Here is a 25,144-nt window from a genome sequence, read left to right on the forward strand (position 1 = left end):
TTTTTTTTTTTTTTTGCTTCAGGCAAAAATAAGCCAAACCAGGCAATGTGATTTGTTTGGGTTATTTCAGTATTAGCATTTGTAATCTAATTTAATAAACTTCAAGAATGATAAAAACAAAATGCTCATTGAACATACTGAGCAATACAGAGATATGAAAAGTAAAGTATTCATCCTTTTTCACCCCACTCCCCTAATTCCTGCACCTGGGGAAATCGTGTTATCTTTCCCTCCTCTCCCTCTCCCCTTTTCTTCCTCCTCCTGTCCCTCCCACTACCTCTGGAGATACCAAGGCCCCTCTCTGGATGCCGCCTGGTGGATGAGGCTGACCCCTCCTGTACTACCCCTGCAGGGAGCTGTACACTGGGCTCCTGCAGGCTGGGCAAGTGCAGACAGGTCTCCCCCTGCCTCCCCACAGGGCACCTTGGACAGCCCGGGGGCACCCCCTGGGTCTGGGCTCTGCTTAGGGGTCTTCGGTCCCAATGGTGGGGGCTGGCCCTTCCAGTATCCCCTGACTACCTGTGCACAGGGCGTGCTGTATCCATGCCGGGCTCTGGGACCCAGCCGACCTTTCTGGCTTTATTAGAAACATTCTGCTTTGTGCTTTTCTTACAGGCCGGAGAGAAGCACTACCACCCTTCCTGCGCGCTATGTGTCAGGTGCGGCCAAATGTTTGCAGAAGGCGAAGAGATGTATCTTCAAGGTACAAATTAAAATGTGTTGTTTTGTCCCCTAGAGCAAGGAACTACCCTCTACGAGGTCCACACCACATGCTGGGTGTGAACGGGTTGGTGACAGTGTCATCTCGCTAGGTCACGAGCAGCCCAGCCACAGCGGGGAGCCGGCAGGGCAGGGCAGGGGCACGTGCCAGGCCAGCCTCCTCAGCCTGCCTTGTCTGTCCAATGATCTCAGCAAGCCCAAGACCGGCAAGAAAGGAAAAGGGCTGAGCCAAAGACCAGCACCCAGAAGTGCTGGCTATTTGGCTCCAAGTAGCAAAGCTTAAACAAATACGGCCTGATCACATCCATCGCCACTTTAGGCCCCTTCTAGAAAGCCGCCTCAGCTCAGGGAGTCCAAGTTAGGAGTTTTAGGTGTTTCCTGCCCCAGCCAGCCCAGCCTGCTACAACCCCTCTGTCCACAAAGGAGGTTGGTAATGAGGTACTGAGGGCCACTGGCAGCAGCCAAGGCTTTCTTCCAGGAGCAAGAGAAGAGCCAGCCCCACAGAGCATTGATGAAAGGAGGATTTGGAGGAAAACGTAGCGGACTTCTAACAGGCCCCATGGGAAATGCCCCAAGCCCACTCACCATTAAAAATCAGTGTCATCACAAGGGCGGGGTGTCCTGTGGGCTGCCAGACCTGAAGAAAGAGCGAGACTTGAGGACTGGTCGTCTCTCCTCCTCCCAGATTAACCCTTTTTAGCTCATAGCTTCTCATTTTCACAATTAAATTAAGCTTCTGATGGTGGCATTCGGCTACCCTTTATACCTTCATAATGCAGATATCCAGTGGCAGGGGAGGAGGGAGGCAATGACTCTTATAAGGGGAAGAAACATAATTTTCTACCTTTTATAGGTCTTAGTTGGGACAGATCCCTGTAACAAGACAGATTAACAAGATAAGGATGAACAGAAGCTTATTAACATGTGCACCTTGTGTATGTGCAAAGGGTGGCCCAGAGAAATGAGGACACGCAGGGGCAGATCTCCAAGAGGCAGCTTTGGGTTTTTTTTGTTTTTTTGGGGTTTTTTTTTCTTTTGAAACAGAGTCTTGCTCTCTTGCCCAGGCTGGAAGTGCAGTGGCAAGATCTTGGCTCACTGCAACCTCCGCCTCCTGGGTTCAAGCAATTCTCCTGCCTCAGCCTTCCGAGTAGCTGGGACTACAGGCATGCACCACCACACGTGGCTTATTTTTTTTTTTGTATTTTTAGTAGAGATGGGGGTTTCACCATGTTGGTCAGGCTAGTCTCAAACTCCTGACCTCAGGTGATCTGCCTGCCTTGGCCTCCCAATTTGCTGAGATTACAGGTGTGATCCACCGTGTCCCTGCCATCAAAGAGGCAGTTTTGACCTCAGGCTGAGATAACGGTATCCCCTACAACAAAGAAGGAAGGTGTGGGGAGGCACAATTATGTCGAGTGGGGGGGCCGGGGGGGCAGGGGGCACCTTAGGCAAGGGGGAGGAGTGCTGTGTGCCTTCTCCACTGAGAAGAGACCCAGGGACTTCGGATCATCCTCATCTTCCTGGTGCAGAGAGGAGACACCCTTAGAGTTGGAGGTTTCCTTTGGAGATCTCAGTTCCCCTTATAAAATGGTCACTTCTGCTTGGTTTTCAATGCTTTTCTGAGTCTACTGTTTCCCCCAGTAATCAACTCAAAATAACCCTTATGCCAGAGGGGCATGTCAGGGGCAGCACATTCTGGCCTGCTAGTCCTGTTTGGGGTGGCATGTTCTGAGCCCCATCACTCTCCTTGCAGACAGACACCTAGAGTTATGCTTCATCTTCTCACTCTGACCACCCCGCTACATATTGCTTATTCACTCCCTGAGCCCTCCCTGCTAAAGAAAATTATTCTGGCACTCATTATAACTGGTAAGGAAGACTTTTCCCAACAGGAGTCAGGACCATCACAATGGACGAGAGAGGGGGTGAGATTCTTAATATGGCAGACAGTGGGGATTGCAGCCAATGAGCAGGGTTGGGGCAGTGGGTGGAAAGTCGCTTGAAGTACTGGGCTTCTTGCTGAACTGACCCCACGAGATGCTTGCCGAAGACAGGCTAAGGACTGAGATGTCAAAAAAGGGATGAGGAACTCAATCAGAAGTGGGGGGAGATTAGGCTTCTAGGCTGGGGGATTCCTGCCAGATTGAATTTGCAGGATTCTTGCTGAAACTGGGCCAGGCAGGCCTGAGACTGGATGGGTTGCGAGGGTGATGGTGGAGACCTGGGCAAAGGTCGAGGCCTAATTGAGAAGAGGGTTCAGAGGAGCCTGACCCAAGGGCCTGGTCCTGACGAGCACTGGTGGGACAGGGGCCGTGTGCTGGAGTGCAGCCCCCAGACCTGATGATGGATTGGATGGGGCAAAGGGGCCCCGGCGAGGGCAGGTCTGGTATTGAGACTTCATCTCTTTAGCCACAACTCCCTTTTGAAGATTCTCCATCTCCAGTGCTCCCAGAGGCCAGCTGGGCCCGGCCGGGTAGGGGAGAGCTGCTGTCAGAGCGTCTGCTGTGCAGGTGCCTGCAGGCTGTCGAATGACCTCATGTGGCCATCGTCACAGGGCCGTGGGTCACACAGGCCTCCCATTCTCAGGCCGAACCCAGCGGGGTGATGTCAGACAGGACAGCCTCGTCCCCAGTGTCGCCTGTTCCTTGAGTCTCTGCTCGAGAGCCTGTCAAAGGGTCCTTTGGGACCGTCCCAGCAGTGCCAGGCTGTCTGGGCAGGGGCCTTGCTCTGCATGGGTTTGGCCCCCACAGTAAACGGCACCCTTAGACAGTGGGGTGCAGTGGACATTGAGCACAATGGCCTTGGGACGGCAGCTCAGGGACACAAGTTCACATCAGGGGTAACCTCATCTCAGGAACAAAGGCGCCCTTCAGGACTGGCCTGAGGCCGGCCCCCACTTCTGCTGTGAGGTTCTGTGGGATGTCGAACCCAGGCCCATCCCCTCTCCTAACTTGGATTTCTCAGTCTGAATGATGACAGGTCTGACCAGCTGTGTGGCTTTGAGGCTCTGCTCCCTGGCACAGGCCTCCTTGGGGCCCCCACCCTGCCTGGTCATCCTGAGGCCCTCTGTGTGGCCTCCAGGGATGTCGGGGCTCCGTGCAGATGTTATTTGGCTGGCAAATCCTGCTGCAATAAAAGCTCTGAAAAGCATGGGCCCCAGCGACCCCCCCACAGTCTCCGGGGCGATGAGGCAGGCCAACCCCCGCAATGCCACCACCGTTCCTGCCGTGGACTTTCCCATAAACATGGAGTGGGGCATTAGATCCTGCTAATTGTTAAGATGCCCGTATTAAAATAATGAGATACTCCTTTTTCCCACTGGGGTGAAAAGATAAAAAGAAAGTCTGAGCCCCATGTTGGTGAGAAGTCAAGGACACAGTCCTCTTATGCAGCTAGTAGGGGTGAAAATTGGGAAATTGCCAGAAAAATCTCAAAAGCCCTAAACATGACCCCACTCTTTGAGCCAAGACTCCATTTCTAGGAAGTATGTGCCAGTTGTGTGCAGTGGAGCCCCTGCAATGTTATTTAGAAATAAATAAAATGTTACAAAGATCAAGAGAGGAGGCCAGGTGCAGTGGCTCATGCCTGTAATTCCAGCACTTTGGGAGGCCAAGGTGGATGGATCACCTGAGGTCGGAAGTTCAAGACCAGCCTGGCCAACATGGTGAAACCCCATCTCTACTAAAACTGGGTGTGGTGGCGCAGGCCTGTAATCCCAGCTACTCAGAAGGCTGAGGCATGAGAGTCTCTTGAACCTGGGAGGCGGAGGTTACAGTGAGCTGAGATCGCATAACTGCACTCCAGCCTGGACAACAGAGTGAGACTCTGTCTTAAAAAAAAAAAAAAAAGAAAGAAAAGGAAAGAAAAAAGAAAGATCAGGAGAGGAGTAGAGAGATAAAATTCTTATCTGTCCACATTGTGTAGCCCTTAAAGTTGCATGTTTTGATATTTAATTTAATTAACTGGGAAATGTTCAAGACTTTTTTTTTTTTTTGAGACGGAGTTTTGCTCTGTCGCCCAGGCTGGAGTGCAATGGTGCAATCTCGGCTCACTGCAAGCTCCGCCTCCCGAGTTCACGCCATTCTCCTGCCTCAACCTCCCAAGTAGCTGGGACTACAGGCACCCACCACCATGCCCAGCTAATTTTTTGTATTTTTAGTAGAGACGGGGTTTCACCAGGTTAGCCAGGATGGTCTCGATCTCCTGACCTCGTGATCCGCCCGCCTCAGCCTCCCAAAGTGCTGGGATTACAGGCATGAGCCACAGCACCCGGCCCGTTCAAGACGTTTTTAAGCAAATATGTAGGATATGAAATTGTGTCTGTAGGCTGGGTATGGTGGCTCATGCCTGTAATCCCAGCACTTTGGGAGGCCAAGGCAGGCAAATTGCTTGAGCCCAGGAGTTCGAGGCCAGCCTGGTCAACATAGTGAGACCCCATCTCTACAAAAAAATGAAAAATTAGCTGGGCATGGTGCTATGCTTTTGTAGTCCCAGTTACTCGGGAGGCTGAGGCAGGAGGATTGCTTGAGCCCAGGAGGTGGGGGCTGCAGTGAGCTATATTTGCACCACTGCATGCCAGGCTGGGTGACAGAGTGAGATCCTGTCTCAAAAAAAAAAAAAAAAAAGAAAGAAAGAAGAAACTATGTATGTACACTGAACCCCTTCCATTTGTAGGTACGCCTGTACTATAAGGCAGCCAACAAAAAGTGGGTGAGAGATTAGAAATGATTTTAATTTCATGTATACTTTTTTTAAGGTTTCTATAATTTTTAATAAGAGACATCTGTTACTTTTTTTTTTTGAGACAGAGTCTTGCTCTGTCACCCAGGCTGGAGTGCAATGGTGCGATCTCGGCTCACTGCAACCTCTGCCTCCCAAGTTCAAGTGATTCTCCTGCCTCAGCCTCCTGAGTAGCTGGGACTACAGGTAGCCACCACAATGCCTGGCTAATTTTTCTATTTTTAATAGAGATGGGGTTTCACCATGTTGGCCAGGCTGGTCTTGAACTCCTGACCTCAAGTGATCCACCCACCTTGGCCTCCTGAAGTGCTGGGATTACAGGCATGAGCCACCGCGCCCAGCCCTATTACTTTTATGGTCATAATTTATTTTTAATTTATAAACAAGAAATGTTTTCTGTGCACTCACACACACACGTAATCCATTCGCCATCTCTCAGAGCTTCGAGTTGCTGCCGTGTCCCTAGAAACAAGCCACCATGAAATCCACATGACCCAGAGGGCTTTGCAGGCAGGAGACGGGATAAGTTCCCTCATTCCACACACACTTTTCAGCCTCTACCATGTGCTAGCCTGTGTGGCTTTTTTGTGGGATACACAAGTCAGCCACAGCCCTCACCTTCATGGGAGCAATGGATGAGAGATGGAGACATAGCCATGCACCTAGCAGAGGGTGTGTGAGCGCAGTGCCAGCCCATCACAGGGAGCGGCGGGTCAGGCTGAGGTTCAGGGAGTCCCCAGGAGGAGCAAGTGCCCCAAATCCTGAAGGATGGGAAGGTGGGCAGACAGAGCTGACATTCACTGAGTCCCCCATGCACAAGAAGGATCGCACTAATGCAACTAACATTTGTATACAGCAACTCACAAAGCACTTTTCTGATACTTTATTACCTCTGCTTGATTTTATTAAATTCACCCAGTGACCTGACAAGGTAGAATTCTTATTAGCTCTATTCTTAGGTGGAAAAAAAAAAACAAAAACAAAGACTTGGGGTAGTTTTAGGTTGAATTAGAAGAGACCAGAGTGCCAGGGAAGTTGGGGGCACTTGGTGCCGGGTGGCCTTGTTATGTTGATGGTAGTGGCTGTTGACATGGGTGGCTGGGCAGAGCTGACAGCTAGAGAAACTGAGACACAAGAAGCTGCAGCGACTGAGTAAATTAGTAACAGGGTGGGGCCAGTGTTTGAGCCTTGTGCCCAGCTCCCACTGAACACACCTGTTCTTCACCCCATACCCTAAGGAGCAGGCCCACTTCCCAGCTGAGGTTCTCTCTTCCTACCTCTCAGCTTAGAGCCCTGCCCTGCAAGTCCTCCTCCCCAAGGCTGGTTCCTACCCAGGTTGCAGCCCCAGCTGTCTCTGCAGGTGGGCCCAGCCATTGCCCTCAACATGCAGACAGCCAATCCTACATTCTAGCCAGGGACTTGAAACCCCTTCAAATACCCCCTCCTCAGAGAAGAATCTTCTGACTGCCCCCCAGGTTCTTCAAGACCCTATGCCTCCTCCTGTGGGAGAAGTTAGTGCACAGCAGCCATTTCCCTGTTTATTTCCTGCCTCCGTCCCACAACTGGGCTGTGAGCCCCTGGGGGCGGGGACTGGGATCTGGGTACCCCCTGCCCGGCACTAACTCCAGCACAGAGAGGATGCTCAGGGCCGCTTGGAGGGTGGAGTCCAAGTGCACGTCTGTGCATGGACCAGCTCCCTCCTCTGCGTTTCCACACAGGCCCCTGCAACGTGAGAAATAACTCTAATCATTTCCCTCTTGGGAATTTGTCAACAGGTTCCTCCATCTGGCATCCGGCGTGTCGACAAGCAGCCAGAACTGAAGACAGAAACAAGGTTGGTGGCACTTACTGGTGTCTCTGATGTACTCTTCACTGCTCCTGCACAATCTTTGTACAGTTAAGAGGACACTGACCAGATTCTACAGGCTCATTGTCCAGTCCCACAGGCTGCCGGATGGGGGCAGCCAGGCTTAGGAGGTGGGGAGAGTAAACAGGTAGACTGGTGAGCAATAATACAGGTGGAACAAGGGCATCTTTATTTTCTGTTGATATCACAGAATACCACAGGCTAGGTAATTTATTTAAAAAGAAGTTAATTCAGCTCATGGTTCTGGAGGTGGGGAAATCCAAGAGCAGGGTGCGGCATCTGATGAGAGCTGTCCCGTGGCAGGAGGGGGAGAGAAGGCGAGAACTCATGAACAAAGAGGAAAAAGGGGCCAAACTCCCGAGATAACTAACCCACTCCCACAGTAACGGCATCAATCCATTCAGGAAGGCAGAGCCCTCATGAACAGTCACTTCCCAAACGCCCCACCTCCAATACTGTCACAAGGGACACCAAGTTTCCAACACATGAATTTTGGAGTGTACATAGCAAAGAGGCATCTAAGAGCCTTTGTGGACTGGCCTGCTGACCTTTTCACTCATTTGATGAACTCCAATGGCCGTGAAAATTTGAGAACAACTACAGTGTTGGAGGGCCCAAATGGTCCCCAAGACCACCCTCACGTCTGTGAACTCCGAAAATCCGAGACAGGTCTCAATTAATTTAGAACGTTCATTTTGCCAAGGTTAAGGATGCACACCCATGACACAACCTCAGGAGGTCCTGGTGATATGTGTCCAGGGTGGTCGGAGCACAGTTTGGTTTTATACATTTTAGGCAGACATGAGACATCGATCAACATATGCAAGATGAACATTGGTTCAGTCTGGAAAGGCGGGACAACTCGAAGCAAAGGCAGGATGACTCAAAGCGTGGAGGGGGCTTCCAGGTCATGGGTAGATAGGAGACAAGTGATTGCATTCTTTTGAGTTCTGAAAGGAGGCAATCAGATCTGTATTTATCTCAGTGAGCAGAGGGGTGACTTTGAATAGAATGGGAGGCAGGTTGGCCCCAAGCAGTTTCCAGCTGGACTTTTCCCTTTAGCTTAGTGATTTGGGGCAGTCCCCATCTGGCTGGTGGTCTGTGACCCAAGGGTGGTCTATGGTCCCATCTGGCTGGTGGTCCGGGACCTGAGGACACCCCTAAGGCCCACAGGTCAGGCCATGTCCTCATCCTGCCGTGGATCTCCGCAACCCCTGGCCTCCCGCTTCCTCCCGAATGTGGGGTGTCCCGTAGGCCTCATCCAGTCCACCAAGCAGGCTACCTTGGAGGTCCTGAGTGACTCTGATGTCCTGTAGCGGCAGGTCTGGGCTCTTGTTTGGGCAGCTGTGCCTGCAGGGAACAAAGTGGGGCATTCAGAGTGTCTGATAGGGTTCGGGACAGCATTCCGACGCAGGCCTGTCTAAGCGAAGCTGCACCTGCTGGCCAGCAGAGCAGGCAGGGCTGGAGGCCTGCACAGGGGCAGGCAGGGGCCCTGGCTTCCCACCTGTGTCCCTGATGCTCTCCTAGCGGCTCTGCTTTTGGCAGGGGAGGGGCCCCGGGGGAAGTCTGCCCTTTTCCACCTTCCATGGTAGCAGAAGAGTCATGCGATGAAATCCCGCTGTGAGCTTGGCCAGGATGGCAGCAGCTAGCTGGCACATTGTGAATTTCGTCATCCTCTCAAATGGCTGCTGCAGTCCATGATTCATTCTATAAGCTACCCTGAGGCTGCCCTGGGTCTCAGGGATGAGCAAGGCAGCAGCCCTTCCCTCAGCAAGCCACGGTGTGTGACTCCGAAGTGACCACAGGGCCCGCACCATTTGTGAGATCCTTCGATGCCCACCGAAGGCCTGTGGAAGGGACCTGAGTGAGGGAGCCTCTCACGCCAAGGCCACCAGACCACACTGTGGCTTGCATGTGTGCATGGGGACACCACCCTGTCTCCTGATGATGTGGCTCCGATGAGCGGAGGAGCACCAGGGTCTTCGTCTCAAGTAGAATTAGAAAAAACAACGTGACACACGTGGTGTAGTTTTAAAGAGTGGAGAGTTTCATAGGCAAGAAAGAAGAAAGGCAGGAGGAAGAAGCCCCCCGGTATAGAGAAAGAGGGAGGGGGAGCTCCAAAGCCAAGACAGGGAACCCCCAGTGGGATGGATACCAGTCAGATATATACACGGGCTGGAGGTGGCAGTGTCTGATTTGCATAGGGCTCAGGCGATTGGTTTGACCAGGCATGTCATTCACATAGCCCATGGAAAAGCTGGCCCTCCCACCCTAGCCTTTTCATATGCAAATGAAGGGCGCCCTGATGTTCTACATACATGGGGATATGTGGGGGCAGCCATGCTGCCAGGAACACGGGGGGCAAGGGCAAGGCCACGGGAATCGCCATGTTTGGGTGGACCCAGTTTCTAGTGGCCTGCATTTGCGCATCAAAGGGTGCCGGCCTGGCTCTAAGAGCTGCTTTGAAAACGAAAACTACCCAAGGACCCCTTTTCTTTTCTATCTGCCTAAAATAATTTCTTTTCTTTTCTTTTTTTTTTTTTTTTTTTTTTTTGAGACAGAGTCTCTCTCTGTCGTCAGGCTGGAGTGCAGTGGCCAGTGGCGCGATCTCAGCTCACTGCAACTAATTTTTGTATTTTCTTTTTTTTTTTTTTTTTTAGTACAGACAGTGTTTCATTATGTTGGCCAGGATGGTCTCGATCTCTTGACCTCGGGATCCGCCCGCCTCGGCCTCCCAAAGTGCTGGGGTTACAGGCGTGAGCTACCACGCCCGGCCCCTAAAATAATTTCTTAATAACTCCTACCACACTGAAACCGACCAGGGCTAGAAAAGGGAGCTCCGCGGCCACAGCTAGGTCCCCTCAAGGGCGGGGTGGGGGCGGCTGGCGCCAGCTCCCAGGTTCTGGCCCCTACTGTGGAGCGGCCATGGGACCTGCAGGAGGCCTGACTCTGGCCAGGCGGCAGCAGCAGCTTCACTGTCTGCACTGATGCCAGCCCGTGCTGACCTCCGGGTGACTGGCCTAGCAGGCAGGGGTCACTTAACCACCGGATGCTGCCAGCAGAGGAGGAAGAAGTCCTTGTGCTCGGGGGGCCTGTGCAGGCGTCCTTGTTTCCTGGGCTCTGTTTGCAGTTGCTTTTGAAGCAGTTATTTTTAACAGAGGGCTAGTTGGCCTCTAGCCAACATGGGGAGGCGGCGCAGGCTGAGAGCGGCTGGCCTCTTAGCGTTGAGTCCAGGGACTGGCGTGGCTCCTGGCCTAATGGTTCTCATACACATCTCGATCCCCTTGGAGCTAATTGTCCCAGAGGGCCTGGCGCTTCCTGGCCTGGGGGTGGGAGGGAGAGCCCTCCTGCTCTGTGTTGTTCCGTCAGGTGCAAGCCAGTTAAGGAGAGCATATGCAGAAGGCAGGCAGACCTGGCCCGCTCCCCGCAGCATCAAACTCACTCGTTTTTGGAAATCCGACACCCAGGTGGAAGTAGCTTCTCAATGCTGCCTGCTAGTCAAGAGGAGAAATGACTCCCGGTCCTAGCCCCTCTGTGCCGGCTCCTGGGGGACTCCAGGACCCTCACAGGAGCCAGTCCATCCCTGCCTCAGGGTTGCTCTTCAGCAAGAGGCCGACCCCTGAGCACCCGGCCCCAGGCAAGGTTGCAGTAGGGAGGAGGGAGCACTCACTATTCTCTGCAGCCTGGAAGGTGGCCCTGATCGCATGGCTGCCCCTTCTGCACCATGGGGATGGGAGCTCTCCCAGGACAAGGACCTGTCCACGGAAAGAGTGAAACTGTAAAATACTGGAAGAGATTCGTTCTGAGTCAAATATGAGTGACCATGACATAGCCCTCGTGTGACCCTGAGAACAGGCGCCCAAGGTGTTTGGGGTGCAGCTTGATTTTATACGTGTCAGGAAGACGTGAGACATCAATCAGAATACATGTAAGACTGACATCGGTTTGGTCCAGAAAGTGGGACAACTCAAAGCAGGAGCTTCCAAGTTATAGGTAGATTTTAAAACATTCTGACTGGCCGTGCGCAGTGGCTCGCACCTGTAATCCCAGCACCTTGGGAGGCCGAGGTGGGCAGATCACCTGAGGACAGGAGTTTGAGACCAGCCTGACCAATATGGCGAAACCCCATCTCTACCAAAAATACAAAACTTAGCCAGGCGTGGTGGCACGTGCCTGTAATCTCATCTATTCAGGTGGCTGAGGCACGAGAATCGCTTGAGACGGGAGGCAGAGGTTGCGGTGAGTCGAGATTATGGCACTGCACTTTAGCCTGGGCAACAGAGTGAGACCGTGTCTCAAAAAAATAAAATAAAATATTCTGATTGGCAGTTGGATGAAAGAGTTAATATCTATAGAAAGGAATGTCTCTTTGTGGAGTCTAAGGTTTTGTCATGCAAATGAGGCCTCCAGGTAGCAGGCTTCAGAGAGAATAGACTGTAAATGTTTCTCATCAGACTTAAGGTCTGCGTTGATGTTAAATGCTGGTGGGCTTTTCCTGAATTCCAAAGGGAGGTGAGCATAGTGAGGCATGTCTGAACCCTGCTTCCCATCATGGCCTGAACCAGTCTTTCAGGTTAACTTTGGGGTGCCCTGGCCAAGTGGATGGAGTTCATTGAGATGGCTGGGGAGCCCTAGCATTTAATTTTTGGTTTACAGACAGCATGTCAGACGTCCCTGGCATCTGTCCAGGGTGCTCAGCGGAGGTGAGAAGGATGTGGTCCTAGCTGCCCTGTCCCCTGTGCCCCCCGACCTCGTGCGTTTGATCATATGGTCACTCAACACACAAACCACGAAGCACCTACTGTGTGTGCTCTGGGATTAAGCATTGTGAACACAGAGGTGAATAAGACCTGAGGGGTCCCTGCCCACAGGGAGCCCCCTATCTGGTGGGGGAGACAGACATGGATGGGCAGGCTGTGATGTGCAGGATGCTCAGAGGTGCTGTGACCGAGAGGGGCCCGGGCCCAGCTGGCGGTGGTCACAGGTGGCTTTCTGGAGCTGCGGCTGATGGCCCAGTCTGGTTCTGGCTCTGGGAGGTGTGTCTGAGGAGCCAGTGATCTTCAGGGGACTGAATGTGGGTTTCAGGACCCTGGGGTGGGAAGGGGGTGGCCCTGCGCCTGTGGGTAGCCCAAGGTAAGCCCCAAGAACGGTGAAGGTGGCCACAGGGACAGCTCAGCTCAGAGGGGTCCCTGCTCTGGCCAGGGGCTGGGTGACTTAGGTGGAGGAAGCCTAGACTGGCCGGGCTGATCCTGTAGGTTGTGGGTTTCCAAGGTGGGTCTCCTTTGGAAAAGTTAAGACTGAGGCCTCCCCTATGCCTGTACAGAGGCCTCAGTGGTGGCTACTGTGGGTGGGAGTCTGAGAGGAAGCTGGAGACTGTGGGGGCCATTGAGGAAGATGGAAACAGGCTTGTTGAGACTAAACGTGGGGCTGTTCTGGTTGAATGGGAGCAAGACAGTCCCGGCAATTCTCCACAGAGGCCAAGGGCGGCAGAGCAAGGCTTGGCATTGGAGTTCTGCTGTGCCTCCTCCCAGCTGTGTGACCTGGTGCAAGTTACTAGCCCTCTCTGAGCCTCAGCCCTTCGGCTTTCACATGGAGATAAGAGGGGTCAGAGCATGTGACCCTAATGGCAGGCCTCCCCGGTGACTGTTGAAGGACAGCTGCCTCCCTGGGGCCAGGCAAAGCCGGTGGGGATTGGAGCCAGGTGAGCTCCCAGCCCTTCCATCTCTGTGGGTCTGAACAAGGCGCTTGTACTGGTGCCTGGGAGAACACATGGATATTGAGTTCCATTGCCAAGCACCTTTGTGCAATTGCAGTCGGGTAGGGAGAAAGTCAGAAAAAGCTCCAGCCTCCTCCCACTGGGGAAAATCAGGCCTGCTCAGCTCCCTTCTGACTCCTCCCCACCCATCACAGAGCTGGGGACTAAGCCCAGAGAGGGGAATGAGGACAGTGACCTGGCTGCCCCGCCTAGACCCCCTCACACATGCAGAGAGCAAACCTGGCCCCTGGCCCCATGCTGAAACCAGCCAACGCTCCCTCCCTCCCATTTGTACCAAGGCACAGTTGGAGGCTGTGAAACATTCCTCGGGAGCCTGGGAGACTTCCCTGTGCTGCTGTTGGTGTGCTCGGCTTAAGGGAATCTTTCTTCTAAAATACCCAAGTTCGTCTGCTTTGCAGAGAAGAGGGTTCTCTGTCAAGGTCATCTCCTGAGCCCACCTTGAGCTGAAATAATAGTGGGGAGAATTTTTCAGTGCTAAGCACCTCACGTGCCTCATCCCTGATCTAATCCTCAGAAACGGAAAGCCCGTTCAGGGAGCTGTTGCCGGGGGATGGAGGAGGATGCTGAGACTCAAAGGGTGTTTCGATGTATTCATATAAAATGTATGCAGCCATCATTTTGGCTTGTAAAACTTTCGACCTGGCCAAGGAATGGTGGGAACAGTAGATCCTATGTCACATACCTCAGAACTAGCTGTCTACTTTGCAAATAGCAGGTGGTGTTGGGCCATCCTGGGCATGACTGAGGACCCAGCCCCTGCCAGCCTGCAGAAATCCGTGGTCCCAGGGGGCAGGCAGACCCCAGAGTTGATGCCCATCTTGTGTAGCACCAGGGCTGAGGGAAGCCCAGGGAAGTTGGGCAGGCCTCATAGAGGAGGAGGAAGAGGACAAGGAGGAGGAGGAGGAGCAGGAGGAGGAGGTGGTGGCGGTGGCAGCAGCAGCAGCTGCCAAACTTAGGATATGAGGAGACACAGGGCATGGAGAGGACCTGGGCCGATTGAGCGGAGGCAAGTACAGAGGTGGCAGACAGGCGGTGGAGTGTCATGCCCACTCCCTCCTCTCCTTCCTTTCTAGATACAGAATGAAGTTTGTACTCAGGGTTGTCCAGGCGCCACCCGCATGCCGCACAGGGTTGTCCTCCTGCTGCTGCACGTGGCCCCATGTCCAGCGCTGATGTTGCCCATCCTCGCTGGTGTGCGCTGAGTGTAGGAGGCGCTGACTGTCACCCACGCCAGCCGCCGCACGATGCCCAGCCTGAGTCAGGCAGCTGGGGCTTCCCCGATAAAGGCACCCAGCCTGGGCGGCCTGCACAGCAGAAACCCACCTTCCCACAGCTCTGGAGCCCAAAAGGCCAAGATCACGGGGTTAGCTGGGGTGGGTTCTCCCTCGTTGGCTCGTAGATGCTGCCTTTTCCCTGCGCCTCCACGTGGACTCCCTGTGTGTGTCCGTGTCCTGATCTCTGCTTGTGGAAACCCCAGGCATAACGGATTAGGGCCCATCCTAGCGACCTTTTAAAAACCCCGTCTCCAAATACAGCCACATTCTGAGGTCCTGGGGGTTAGGATTCAACCTACGAATGTGGACACAGATCGGCCTATCCACTGTGGTGCCTCCTGGGCCGCAGGCACCGCTGCATGGATGGACCCCTGAGACGGGTGGGACAGGATTGTTGGGGGTGGCAAAAAAGGGTCTGCTCAGAAAATGAGAAGAGGGAGCTACAGTGAGGGCTGTGGTTGGGGTAGGAAACCATCGAAGCAGCAGAGGACGTGGGGGCTGTGGGGAGAGTGAGGGCTGAGCTCTCGGCTGCTGAGGGCTGGGGAGGCCTCTGTGGATATGGGCTCCTTTTGGACAGGGTGAATAGGAGGTGTGGGGAAAGCCAGGCAGGTGGCCCAAGAGTGAGGGCTGAACCAGGAGAGGCCCCTGCCCTGCGGGTGGGGAGGGACAGCAGGTGCAGCCAGAGGTGTGGGGACCACAGAAGGAGTGTGTCTGCAGGGCTGGAAGGGGCTGAGGTGGGGGGAGAGGCAGGACAGTCACGAAAACCATCAGCCCAGGGGACACAGCAGGTGTGGTCCGGAAGGGAAGAGTGGCCCCAGAGAGCAGTGAGCATGTAAGGAGGACACAGGTCCCAGGCGTGACGGCAGCAAAAAGGCCAGGACAAGCCCAGAGGTGCGGTGGGGAGAGGGGCTGCCAGGGGCCTCCAAAGGGCCTTTTCTAAGTTGTGTGTCAGGTGGGAGCAGGTGCTCTTTGAGCTGAGAAAGGCTTGGGGGGCCATGGGAGGGTCAGAGGGCATGCAGAACAGAGCTGGGGGCCAAGCTAGAGAGGGTCTTTAGGGTGACCAAGATGGTCCCGTGTTCCCAGGAACCTGGGCCAGTGGACTAAGCTGCAGCGAGTCCCCATAATCCCGGTGGAAAATGACGCCTCTGAGCATAACTGGAGCTTGCAGAACAGCTTGGCCTGTGTGTCACTCTGGTTCCGTGTGGCCCACCACGTCTGCCTGATGCTAGCTTTTCAGTCATTCATCCGAGCTTGTGTGTTTATTCTAAGAATTCCTTCAGCCCCAGCTTTATTTATTTATTAATTTTTTGAGATGGAGTCTGTCTCTGTCACCCAGGCTGGAGTGCAGTGGCGCGATCTTGGCTCACTGAGCTCCGCCTCCTGGGTTCAAGCGATTCTCCTGCCTCAGCCTCCTGAGTAGCTGGGATTACAGGCACCTGCCACCACACCCAGCTAATTTTTGTATTTTTAGTAGAGATGGGGTTTCATCATGTTGGTCAGGCTGATCTTGAACTCCTGACCTCGTGATCTGCCCACCTCGGCTTCCCAAAGTGCTGGGATTATAGGCATGAGCCGCCATGCCCGGCCCAGCCCCAACTTTAAAGAAACACCCCAGTGCACTGGCGTGGCTGCTGGAGTGGGACTCCTGACAGTAATCTCTGAAGGCCCCGAATATTGGTATGTGCCTTCAATCTCTTCCTCTCTCCTTTCTCAGGAAACCAGAACTTCCTCAGAGAGCATCATTTCTGTCCCTGCTTCCAGCACCTCAGGGTCTCCGAGCCGTGTGATTTATGTAAGTCAGGGCCTTTTTATGGGGACGGCGGTGGGAGGGTGGAGAGAGAAGGGGGGGCCTGATGGCCGTGGCTGAGCCCGCCCCTAAGAGAGTTCCCCGAGAACTGTCATCTGGGGCCTGAGGTACAGCCATTGCTCTTGTCCCTGCTTTGGGGTGGAGGTTGGTACAGACTTTATGAGTCTGAAACACAGACATGTTTGTTTGACCTGGCAATTCCCCTGGGAAACTGTCTCCAATTATCTGGTGACAAGAGCCACACGGTGGTGTGTACGCAGCTGTTGTTTATAGTGATGCAGACACGTCACGTCAACAGCCAACAGTCAGGGCTTGCCAGGCACCCAGGCGGGACCCTGCAGGTTTTGCAAATAACAGCACAGATCTGTGTATATCAACACGCACGTGCTCCCAACGTGTTCCCTAAAAGAAACAAGTTAAGGGTGATGTAAATTATGTGATCCCGTTTTCGTTAGAGAGAGAGAGAGAGACTGTGTGTGTGTGTGTGTGTGTGTGCTCGCGCACCTCACACGCTTCCATAATCACATACAAATGTAAAAATGATTGAAAACATTTTAACAACTTGTTACCAGAAATTTCCTCTGGGTGGTGGGATTCGAGATGGGAGATTAGTGTTACCATTATTTGCTAATATTGCTTGTGTAAATACCAAAACTCCTTATCTAGGCGAGGACCTCCAGGTGCCAGGTAAGGGATGGCTTATGCGGTGGTGGTCAGGGGCCACCCAGGACTGCCATGTAGGCTGCCCCTGCACCAGAACCCAGCACTGGAATGGCTGGTGACTGGAACAAGCCCCTTCTCCCCTCCCCGTCCCCGCCAGGCCAGGACCTGGGTTCTTTATGTCTCAGCGGAGGCTGGATCCGCTGGGTTTCCAGGCTCCGGAACTTTGAGACAATTTATTGGATCCGCTCTCTGCTGTGCTTCTTTTCCGCCCTCCTCGCTTGTAGTGGTTGGACACAGGGTCCTTCCTGACCTTAATCCTGACAGTGCCACTGAGGGGTGCACGAGTCCTCAGTTACCGTGACACACTGCTGGCCTGGAGGGTGAGTGGCACTGTGGCACTTGAGATGTGCACTCTGAAGCTTAGGCAGGCGCATGAAGGCACTGGGTTGGCTGCGTGCCCTGGGCGAGGTGCCATATGCCTGGAGCCTCTGGAAGCGCTCAGTAAGCCACAGAGACCCCCGGGCACCTTCAGTCCAGGGCTCACCGAGGCACTGCCTGGGTGGCAGTGAGCACAGCGCCTGCCCAGAAGAAGGCTGTGGGAGACGCTCACTGCCGTTACCGTTACCATCATCTGTGTCAGCCTCCTGGGGGATTGAACAACAGAAATAAATTGTCTCAAAGTTCCAGAGCCTGGAAACCCAGGATCAAGGAGTCGCCAGGGTTGGTCTCCCCATCCCTGGCTCCTTGCATCCTCACGGGTCGTCTGTGTGCATCCGGGTCCTGATTTCTTCCCATAAGGACACCAGGCAGATTGGACTGGACCCACCCTAACAGACTCCTTTTAACTCTGCCTCCAAATGCAGTCACATTCTGAAGTCCTGAGGGTTAGGACTTTACCGACCTAGGAATTCGGGGAGACACAGTTCAGTCCATAATACCATCATCATCCTCATGAATAATGATTATGACAATTATCATGTGAATGAGATCATGTTTGTGTAGGGGCACAAAGGTATGGTCTGTTTCCTCACCCGTTGAAAGGGTCACAGCTGACACTCCTATAACGAGAGACAAGTTCGCAAGAGAAAAGCATGACGGATGTATTTAATCAAAGTTTTAGGTGACACAGGAGCCTTCAGGGACGCAGGTCCAAAGACCCAGGGAGGACTGTCCTTTTTAATTTTGGTTTTGAGACAAGGTCTGGCTCTGTCGCCCAGGCTGGAGTGCAGTGGTGAGATCACGGCTCACGGCAGCCTCAACCTTCCTGGGCTCAGGTGATCCTCCCACCTCAGCCTCCCAAGTAGCTGGGACTACAGGCATGCACCATCACACCTGGCTAATTTTTGTATTTTTTGTTGAGATGAGGTCTTTTTATGTTGCCCGGGCTAGTCTTGAACTCCTGACCTCAAGCAATCCACCTGCCTCAGCCTCCCAAAGTGCTGGGATTATAGGTGTGTCATCATGCCCGGCCAACACTGTTCTTTTTGTTTTTTTTTTTTGAGATGGAGTTTCGCTCTTGTTGCCCAGGCTGGAGTGCCATGGCTCCATCTCAGCTCACTGCAACCTCCACCTGCTGGGTTCAAGCGATTCTCCTGCCTCAGCCTCTCAAGTAGCTGGGATTGTAGACATGCGCCACCACGCCCAGCTAAGTTTGTATTTTTAGTAGAGACGGGGTTTCTCCATGTTGGTCAGGCTGGTCTCAAACTCCCGACCTCAGGTGATCCACTCGCCTGGCCTGTCACAGTGCTGGGGTTACAGGCGTGAGCCACTGTGCCCGGCCTATTTTTATGCTTAGATTGGATGATAACTGGGCGGCCATGCAGAAATGTGATTGGACAAAAGGTGTGTGATCTGATGGGAACAGACTGAGTGGGGAAACAGCAGGGCCGTCTGCTCAGATGCTCCTTGGCCTCTCTGGGGAGCCCTTCTTCCTCCAGGTATAGGGCAGGGGGGTCTTAGGACCCACTCTCAGGCAAGCTAGGTCAGAGAATGTCTCCATGGCCAGGTCGTGCACAGAATGAGGGAAAGGTTAGACTCATGTTTCTAGGCTTCATGGCTGGCTTTGGGGAGGAGCTTCTACTTTGTATGACCCACCTTGGGGAAGAGGAACTCTGGTTTCTAGGGCTTACATCAGCGGGGGTGGGAAGGAAGAAGGTGAGAGACAGGAAGGCAGGAGGCAGTCAGAGAGACCCTGCTTCCGAGGCCTTCCACTCTCCCTTAGGTCAAAGTCCTCAGCATGCTGTGGTTCCGTACTTTGGGGTATTGTTTTCTGAGCCCCAACATTTGCAAAGCACTTGGCATCCGGCTTGGTGCCTGCTAAGCACTCATTCATGATAGCTGTTGCTGTTGTTGTTGTTGTTGGAACCTGCATGGCACATAGTAACTGCTCATTAAATATGAGCTCTTTTTTTTGAAACAGAGTCTCACTCTGTCACCCAGGCTGGAGTGCAGTGGTGCGATCTCGGCTCACTGCAAGCTCTGCCTCCCGGGTTCACTCCGTTCTCCTGCCTCAGCCTCCTGAGTAGCTGGGACAACAGGCGCCTGCCCACCACACCTGGCTAATTTTTTTTTTTGTATTTTTAGTAGAGACGGGGTTTCACCGTGTTAGCCAGGATGGTCTCGATCTCCTAACCTCGTGATCTACCCACCTCGGCCTCCCAAAGTGCTGGGATTACAGGTGTGAGCCACCGCGCCCAGCCTCTTTTTTTTTTTTTTAAACAAACTGGCATTTGCAAGGAGCGTGGGATGGTAGTGACTGTGTGTGCATGCGGTGAGCAGTGACAGCGGCCTCTGTTGTCATGGTCCCACTTTCAAGGCCATGCAACACTTTCAAGGCAGAGCTGGGCTTGGAGCCCACAGGTCTCCGTGACTCCGAGGCTTAGGTTTTTTCCAGGAGACCCCGCTGCTCAGTACTGTAAACAGCCATGGTGGCTCCTTTCCTCTTGCATCAGGCAGTTACAAGCATGGACGAGCACAAGCTCCCAGTGGAGCCCTGGGGACCCAGCCACTATCAGGCCAGATGGCATCCCTGTTCTGGGTAGGGGAAGGGGTTCCCGTCCACAGGAGAGATTGGGACAGACCCAAGTGCAGGTTTCAAGCGGGACGCCTGCCAAGGGATGTTGGTGGGCAAAGAATTTCTGCACCAGTGGGGCATGCACTTGACCCAGGTCACCCGCAGCCTGGTGCACTGTGTCTCAGCTTTGATGGACCTCCTGCTCGGCCAAGTAGGTGTGCACACAATTCCAGTTTTAAACAGAAGGACTCGAACGAATTAATCCAGTCTCCCAGCTCTTAGTTTGACACAAGAGAGAACGTGTGGAGTGCCATGCTGCCTCCTCTTGGCCTCAGAGCTGTCCAGGGACCTGCCATCAGTGTGCCCACGTTGCTGATGCCACTCTGAGATACGAGCTGACTTTGCAGCCTCTAAGTGGTGGAGCCACAATGCAAGGACACGTTCTCCCAATTCTGACACGTGCTCCAAGTACCATGGTCAGCACCCAGCCTGGCTGCATCCCAGCCCTCCCAGGGGCCAGACAGGCCAAAAGCCAGAGCAGCCCTGCTCTCTCTCCCACCTTAGGGTTGGTGCCACAAGAGTGGGCACTGCACACGGTCCGGCTCTTCACCAAGATGATGTGATCTGGTGGGCAAGCCCTCCTTATCCCAGGGTTCTGAGCTGCTTTTCTTTTCTTTTCTTTTCTTTTCTTTTGAAATGGAGTCTCGCTCTGTCGCCCAGGCTGGAGTGCAGTGGCATGATCTTGGCTCACTGCAACTTCTGCCTCCCGGGTTCAAGCGATTATCCTGCCTCAGCCTCCCGAGTCTCTGAGATTACAGGCACCCACCGCCGTGCCTGGCTAACTTTTGTATTTTTAATAGAGACAGGGTCTCACCGTGTTGGCCAGGCTGGTCTCAAACTCCTGGCTGAAGGTGACCCACCCACCTTGGCCTCCCAAAGTGCTGGAAGTACAGGTGTGAGCCACCACGCCTGGCCCGCCCTGCTTTTCATCTCACCTCTGTTGGTGTCTGTCATCAACCTACTGTGTGCCTGGCCCCCTGCTCTGTGCTGAGCACCCCCATGGTCTCAGAAATGGGCCGTTCCATGTCCCCGTCGGGTGCTTTGCAGGTTGCAGCTGCCCAGGCCTGCCCGCTGTGGGTGGTTGTCAAATGCAGCATCCCCTTCCTTCACCGTGAGGAACAGACCGGCTCTCCTTGCCATTCACGTGCACAGGAATGCACTAGAATCCGCCGAGTGGCTGCATCTTCTCCACGGACCATGAGGGCTTGGCGGGCAGGGACTGGGCCTCGTTCATCTTAGTTTCCAGGATAAAATGTGCACACAATAGACCCTCCATAAACCATGGGGCTTTTGGACATCACCTATTTTACTGCTCTTTTGTTTCTTCCAAAAGCAATCTGCATTTATTTAAAAACAAAAACAAAAACAAAAAAACAGTAATCAGCACACCAGAGGAAATTAAAGCATTTACATCCTGCCAGCCACAGTGGCCCTGCCGATGCTTCTGAGGCACCCTTCAGGTCTCGCTTCTGTGTGTGTGTAATTTTTATAACATGGGGTCACACTGAACATATTATTTTGTAACCTTTATTTCAACATGGCAATAGTGCAGAGTATAAAAGCAACGTTCTTCCATTCTGTGTTATCGTTGACTGGGTTATATGGTAATGATACTGTCGTAGGTGGCCGTATTAGTGTGTATTATGCTGGGTGGAGTGTGGGAAGGAAGAAGGCAGAGAGGAAAAACCCTTTACACACACTCCAGAGGCCTTCCGCCAATTACAGAGTGCAGCCCGTTGTCATGGCAACCACCCAAGGACTTGGCATGCGGGGACGTGGATCTGCAAGGCCACTTAGCAACCTGTCTTGGGGGTCGGGCAGGGGCTGTTGGCATCGTGCAAGCTGCCCTCTCTGACCCCTGCTGTCAGGTCCGGGTGGTTCAGGGAAGCCTGAGGAAGGCCGGGAACTAACCCAGCGCAAGGCGGCCCCCTATGCTGTGGGGCTGGACAGGTGAATGCTGTGATCATCGCTGCTGGGAGGGGATGGAGGTGGGGAAGGGAGGATGCAAAACGCACCCCCTCCAGGCATCTGGCTGAGAGTTCTCCTGACTTTTGCAAATGCTTGATTGGCTTTTGTTCAATTCACAAGCCTGCTGTCAACCTCACAGCTGGGCAAGGGACTCAGTGATGAATCCTGGGCCTCCAGGAGTCACAGGCTTGAGGGAATAAGGGACAACTCAACAGATGAAGATCAACACTAACTTGTTGCAGGGGCGCGGGGAAGGAAGCCTCAAGGAGGGGCCTTCACTGAGTCTGGAAGGACCAGAGGCAGAGCTTAGGGAAGAGGTGTGGGAAGGGCGCATCCCAGAGAGGGAACAGCAGGTGCAAAGCCCCCAGGCTATGGGTGACCAGGGGCTGAAGGGACTTGAGTGCCAAGTGGCATGGATAAGTGGGTAAACAAGCGCCAGAGTTCCAATTTCCCAGAAGGCAGAGGGGAGCTGCTGAAAATCCTGCAGGATCAGATCTCGTGATTACAAATGGCTGGCTCGGGATTGGATCTCAGGTCTTTTGAACCCTGCCCCAGGCTCCAAAGGGGCAGCCAGTGGTCTGAGATGTCAGAACTTCTTTCTCTTCATGCATATCACAAATGGCAGGGTTCACCCCAAGTCCCAACGTCTCAGGAGAACCCTCAAGCCTGGTGATCAAGGAAGACTTCATGGAGGAGGTGGGCTGGGGGCTAACAGACCCTGAAGAATACAGGAAAGCTGGAGTAGGGGGCTGAACCTGGCACACCTGGGGACATGGGGAAGAGATAGCTTAGGGTGAAGCTGCCAGGAACAGGAAGGCCAAGTTTGGGTGCCATAATGAGGCCTTACGTTGTCCAGCCGAGGAGGGGGCTCCCAGAGGGTTTGAGCTGAGACCACTGGGATGCATCTGGGCCTGAGAGGCATTCCCCCCAGCAGTGAGGCCTGGAAAGGGGAGAGCTGTGGTGGGGAGCATGGGCTTTGGAGTCAGACAGCCAGGGTCATGTCCTGCCCTATACCCTCCTGGCTCTGTGACTCTGGACAAGTTACCCAACCTCTCTGGGTTCTGGCTTCTACATTGTGAAAAGGAGCTTCTGTGAGCACCCCTTCGTGGCGTCATTGTGTTTTGCGAGCAGATGATGGAGGGCTCAGCTCAGTGCATGTCTCGGGGTAGACAGCTCATCGTGTCCAGAGGAGGCTGAGGCAGAATCGAGAAGCAGCAACAGGGATCTCCACCAGAGTCACCTGCAGCTGGAAAATGCCCCCAGCAGCTCCTGGGGAGCCCAGAGCCAGGGAGAAGGGGACAGGCAGGGGCAAGAGCATGTGCATGGTGCACAGTGGGGTACCGCGGAGGAAGGCTGGGCAGAATCAGAGCAGAGAGCAGCACGCACCAGCTGGACCTCTCTGAGCAAACATAGGGGTTCTCCCAGCGTCCCGCATTCATTCAGCAAGGGCAGGAGCGCCACTGTGGGCCAGGGTAGGCCAGGGCTAGACAGGACAGAAGGGCCCCCGACCCTGCTGAGGGGGTGTCCCAGCTGGCCTGTCAAATGCCAGGTGCTTTGCTGCAGGCAGCATGTGAATGTGTGTGAGCGCGTGTACGCATCGGGGGCGGTGAATGTGAACTTGCTTGGTGGGGGTGGGGTGATTGTAAGTATGTGTGGGCAGGTGTGCATGCACGTTTGTGGGTGAATCTGGGTGTGCAGGTGTGTGTGCCGGTGCGTGGGGGTGTGCTGGATGTGTGTGAGTGAGCCATGGACCTGGGGAGTCATTGCATGTGTGAACACGTGTCAGTGTGTGGATGTGGACACATACGTGCTAGTATATGGGAGTGGGCCGGCACGTGAGGGGGTGTCTATACCTCCACAGTCTCAGACAGGCATGGTCTCTGTGTGGGGGTATACATGCACATGTGTGTAGTGCATGTGTGTGCCTGCATGTGTGTGTGCATGTGTGCCTACATATGTGTGTGCATGTGTGTGCATGCATATGTGTGTGTGCATGCATGTGTGTGTGCATGTGTGTGTGCGTGTGTGTGCATGCATATGTGTGTGCACATGCATATGTGTGTGCATGTGTGTGCATGCATGTGTGTGTGCATGTGTGTGTGCATGTGTGTGCATGCATATGTGTGCGTGTGTGCATGCATGTGTGTGCGTGTGTGAGCATGCATATGTGTGTGTGCGTGTGTGCCTGCATATGTGTGTGTGCGTGTGTGTGCATGCATGTGTGTGTGCGCATGCATATGTGTGTGTGTGCGTGTGTGAGCATGCATATGTGTGTGTGCGTGTGTGCCTGCATATGTGTGTGTGCGTGTGTGTGCATGCATGTGTGTGCGTGTGTGAGCATGTGTGCCTATGTGTGTGAGCATGTATGTGTAGGTATGTATCATCACCCTTTGTATCCATGCATTCCACATCTGCAGATTCAACCAACCTCAGATTGAAAATATTCTTAAAAAACAATAAAAATAGCAAACAACAATAAAAAATAATACAAATAAAATAATATAAAAATAATACAGTATTTTATTTATGCAAATTAAATAATACAGTATAACATCCATTTACCCAGCATTTGCATTGTGTTAGGCATTACAAATCACCAGGAGATGATTTTAAGCAGATGGGAGGATGTGCACAGGCTACATGCAAGAACCACATAATTTTATTTAACAACCTGAGCATTTGAGGATTTGGGGATTTGAGGAGGGTCCTGGGACCAATCCCACATGAATAGTAAGGGATGTGTGTGTGTTTGCCTATATGAGTGTTTGTGTGTGTGCAGCGTGTGTGTTTGCATGTGTGCATGTCTGTGTTTGCACGTGTGCATGGACGTACACATGTTTAAGCCGTAGACTGAGTCTCACTGCCTGCCAGACCCCATGCCAGGCACATCACAGGCGTGGCCTCCTTGACCCCAGAGCCTTCGTATGTGATCATTTCCCTCATTTTGTACAGAAGGAAACAGGCTTAGAGAAGACACTTCCGCAAGGCCTACTGGCTCTTTTGTGGCTGGGCCTCAGGACCCAAGCCTGCCTGCTCTGGAGTTCCCTGTGCTTTTGACCCTGTCCCCATTTCACCTGTACCAGGAGCTGGGGGTGAGCTCAGACTCTGCCCGAAGCACTGTGACCCCAGCACCCTCCTCACGGCTGCTGGAGCAGCCACTGCCCTCTGGCTTTGGGGGCACTGTCCTGTGGGATGCATCTGGCTTTGGGGGTGCTGCCCTCTGGGGTGCATCTGGTGACTGTCCCCTCCCCAATTC

The 25,144-nt window shown here is 53.5% G+C and overlaps 1 protein-coding gene across 21 annotated transcripts in view; it reads left to right on the top strand.

The window, feature by feature from the left end:
- The window catches only part of ABLIM2 (actin binding LIM protein family member 2), a 190,682-nt gene that overhangs the window by 94,138 nt on the left and 71,400 nt on the right, over window positions 1–25,144 (top strand). For all 21 annotated transcript variants that reach the window (XR_008502116.2, XR_010125999.1, XR_010125997.1 and 18 more), the window contains exons 7-9: window positions 616–703; window positions 7,236–7,294; window positions 16,092–16,169. Coding sequence is in view for 16 of the 21 variants with exons in the window: in XM_054485249.2 (XP_054341224.1) it covers window positions 616–703; window positions 7,236–7,294; window positions 16,092–16,169 (225 nt within the window). In the remaining 5 variants the exon portion in view is untranslated. The remainder of the gene's footprint in view (window positions 1–615; window positions 704–7,235; window positions 7,295–16,091; window positions 16,170–25,144) is intronic.

Source organism: Pongo pygmaeus, chromosome 3, assembly GCF_028885625.2.
Source record: "Pongo pygmaeus isolate AG05252 chromosome 3, NHGRI_mPonPyg2-v2.0_pri, whole genome shotgun sequence".
In the NCBI taxonomy this organism is placed as follows: domain Eukaryota; kingdom Metazoa; phylum Chordata; class Mammalia; order Primates; family Hominidae; genus Pongo; species Pongo pygmaeus.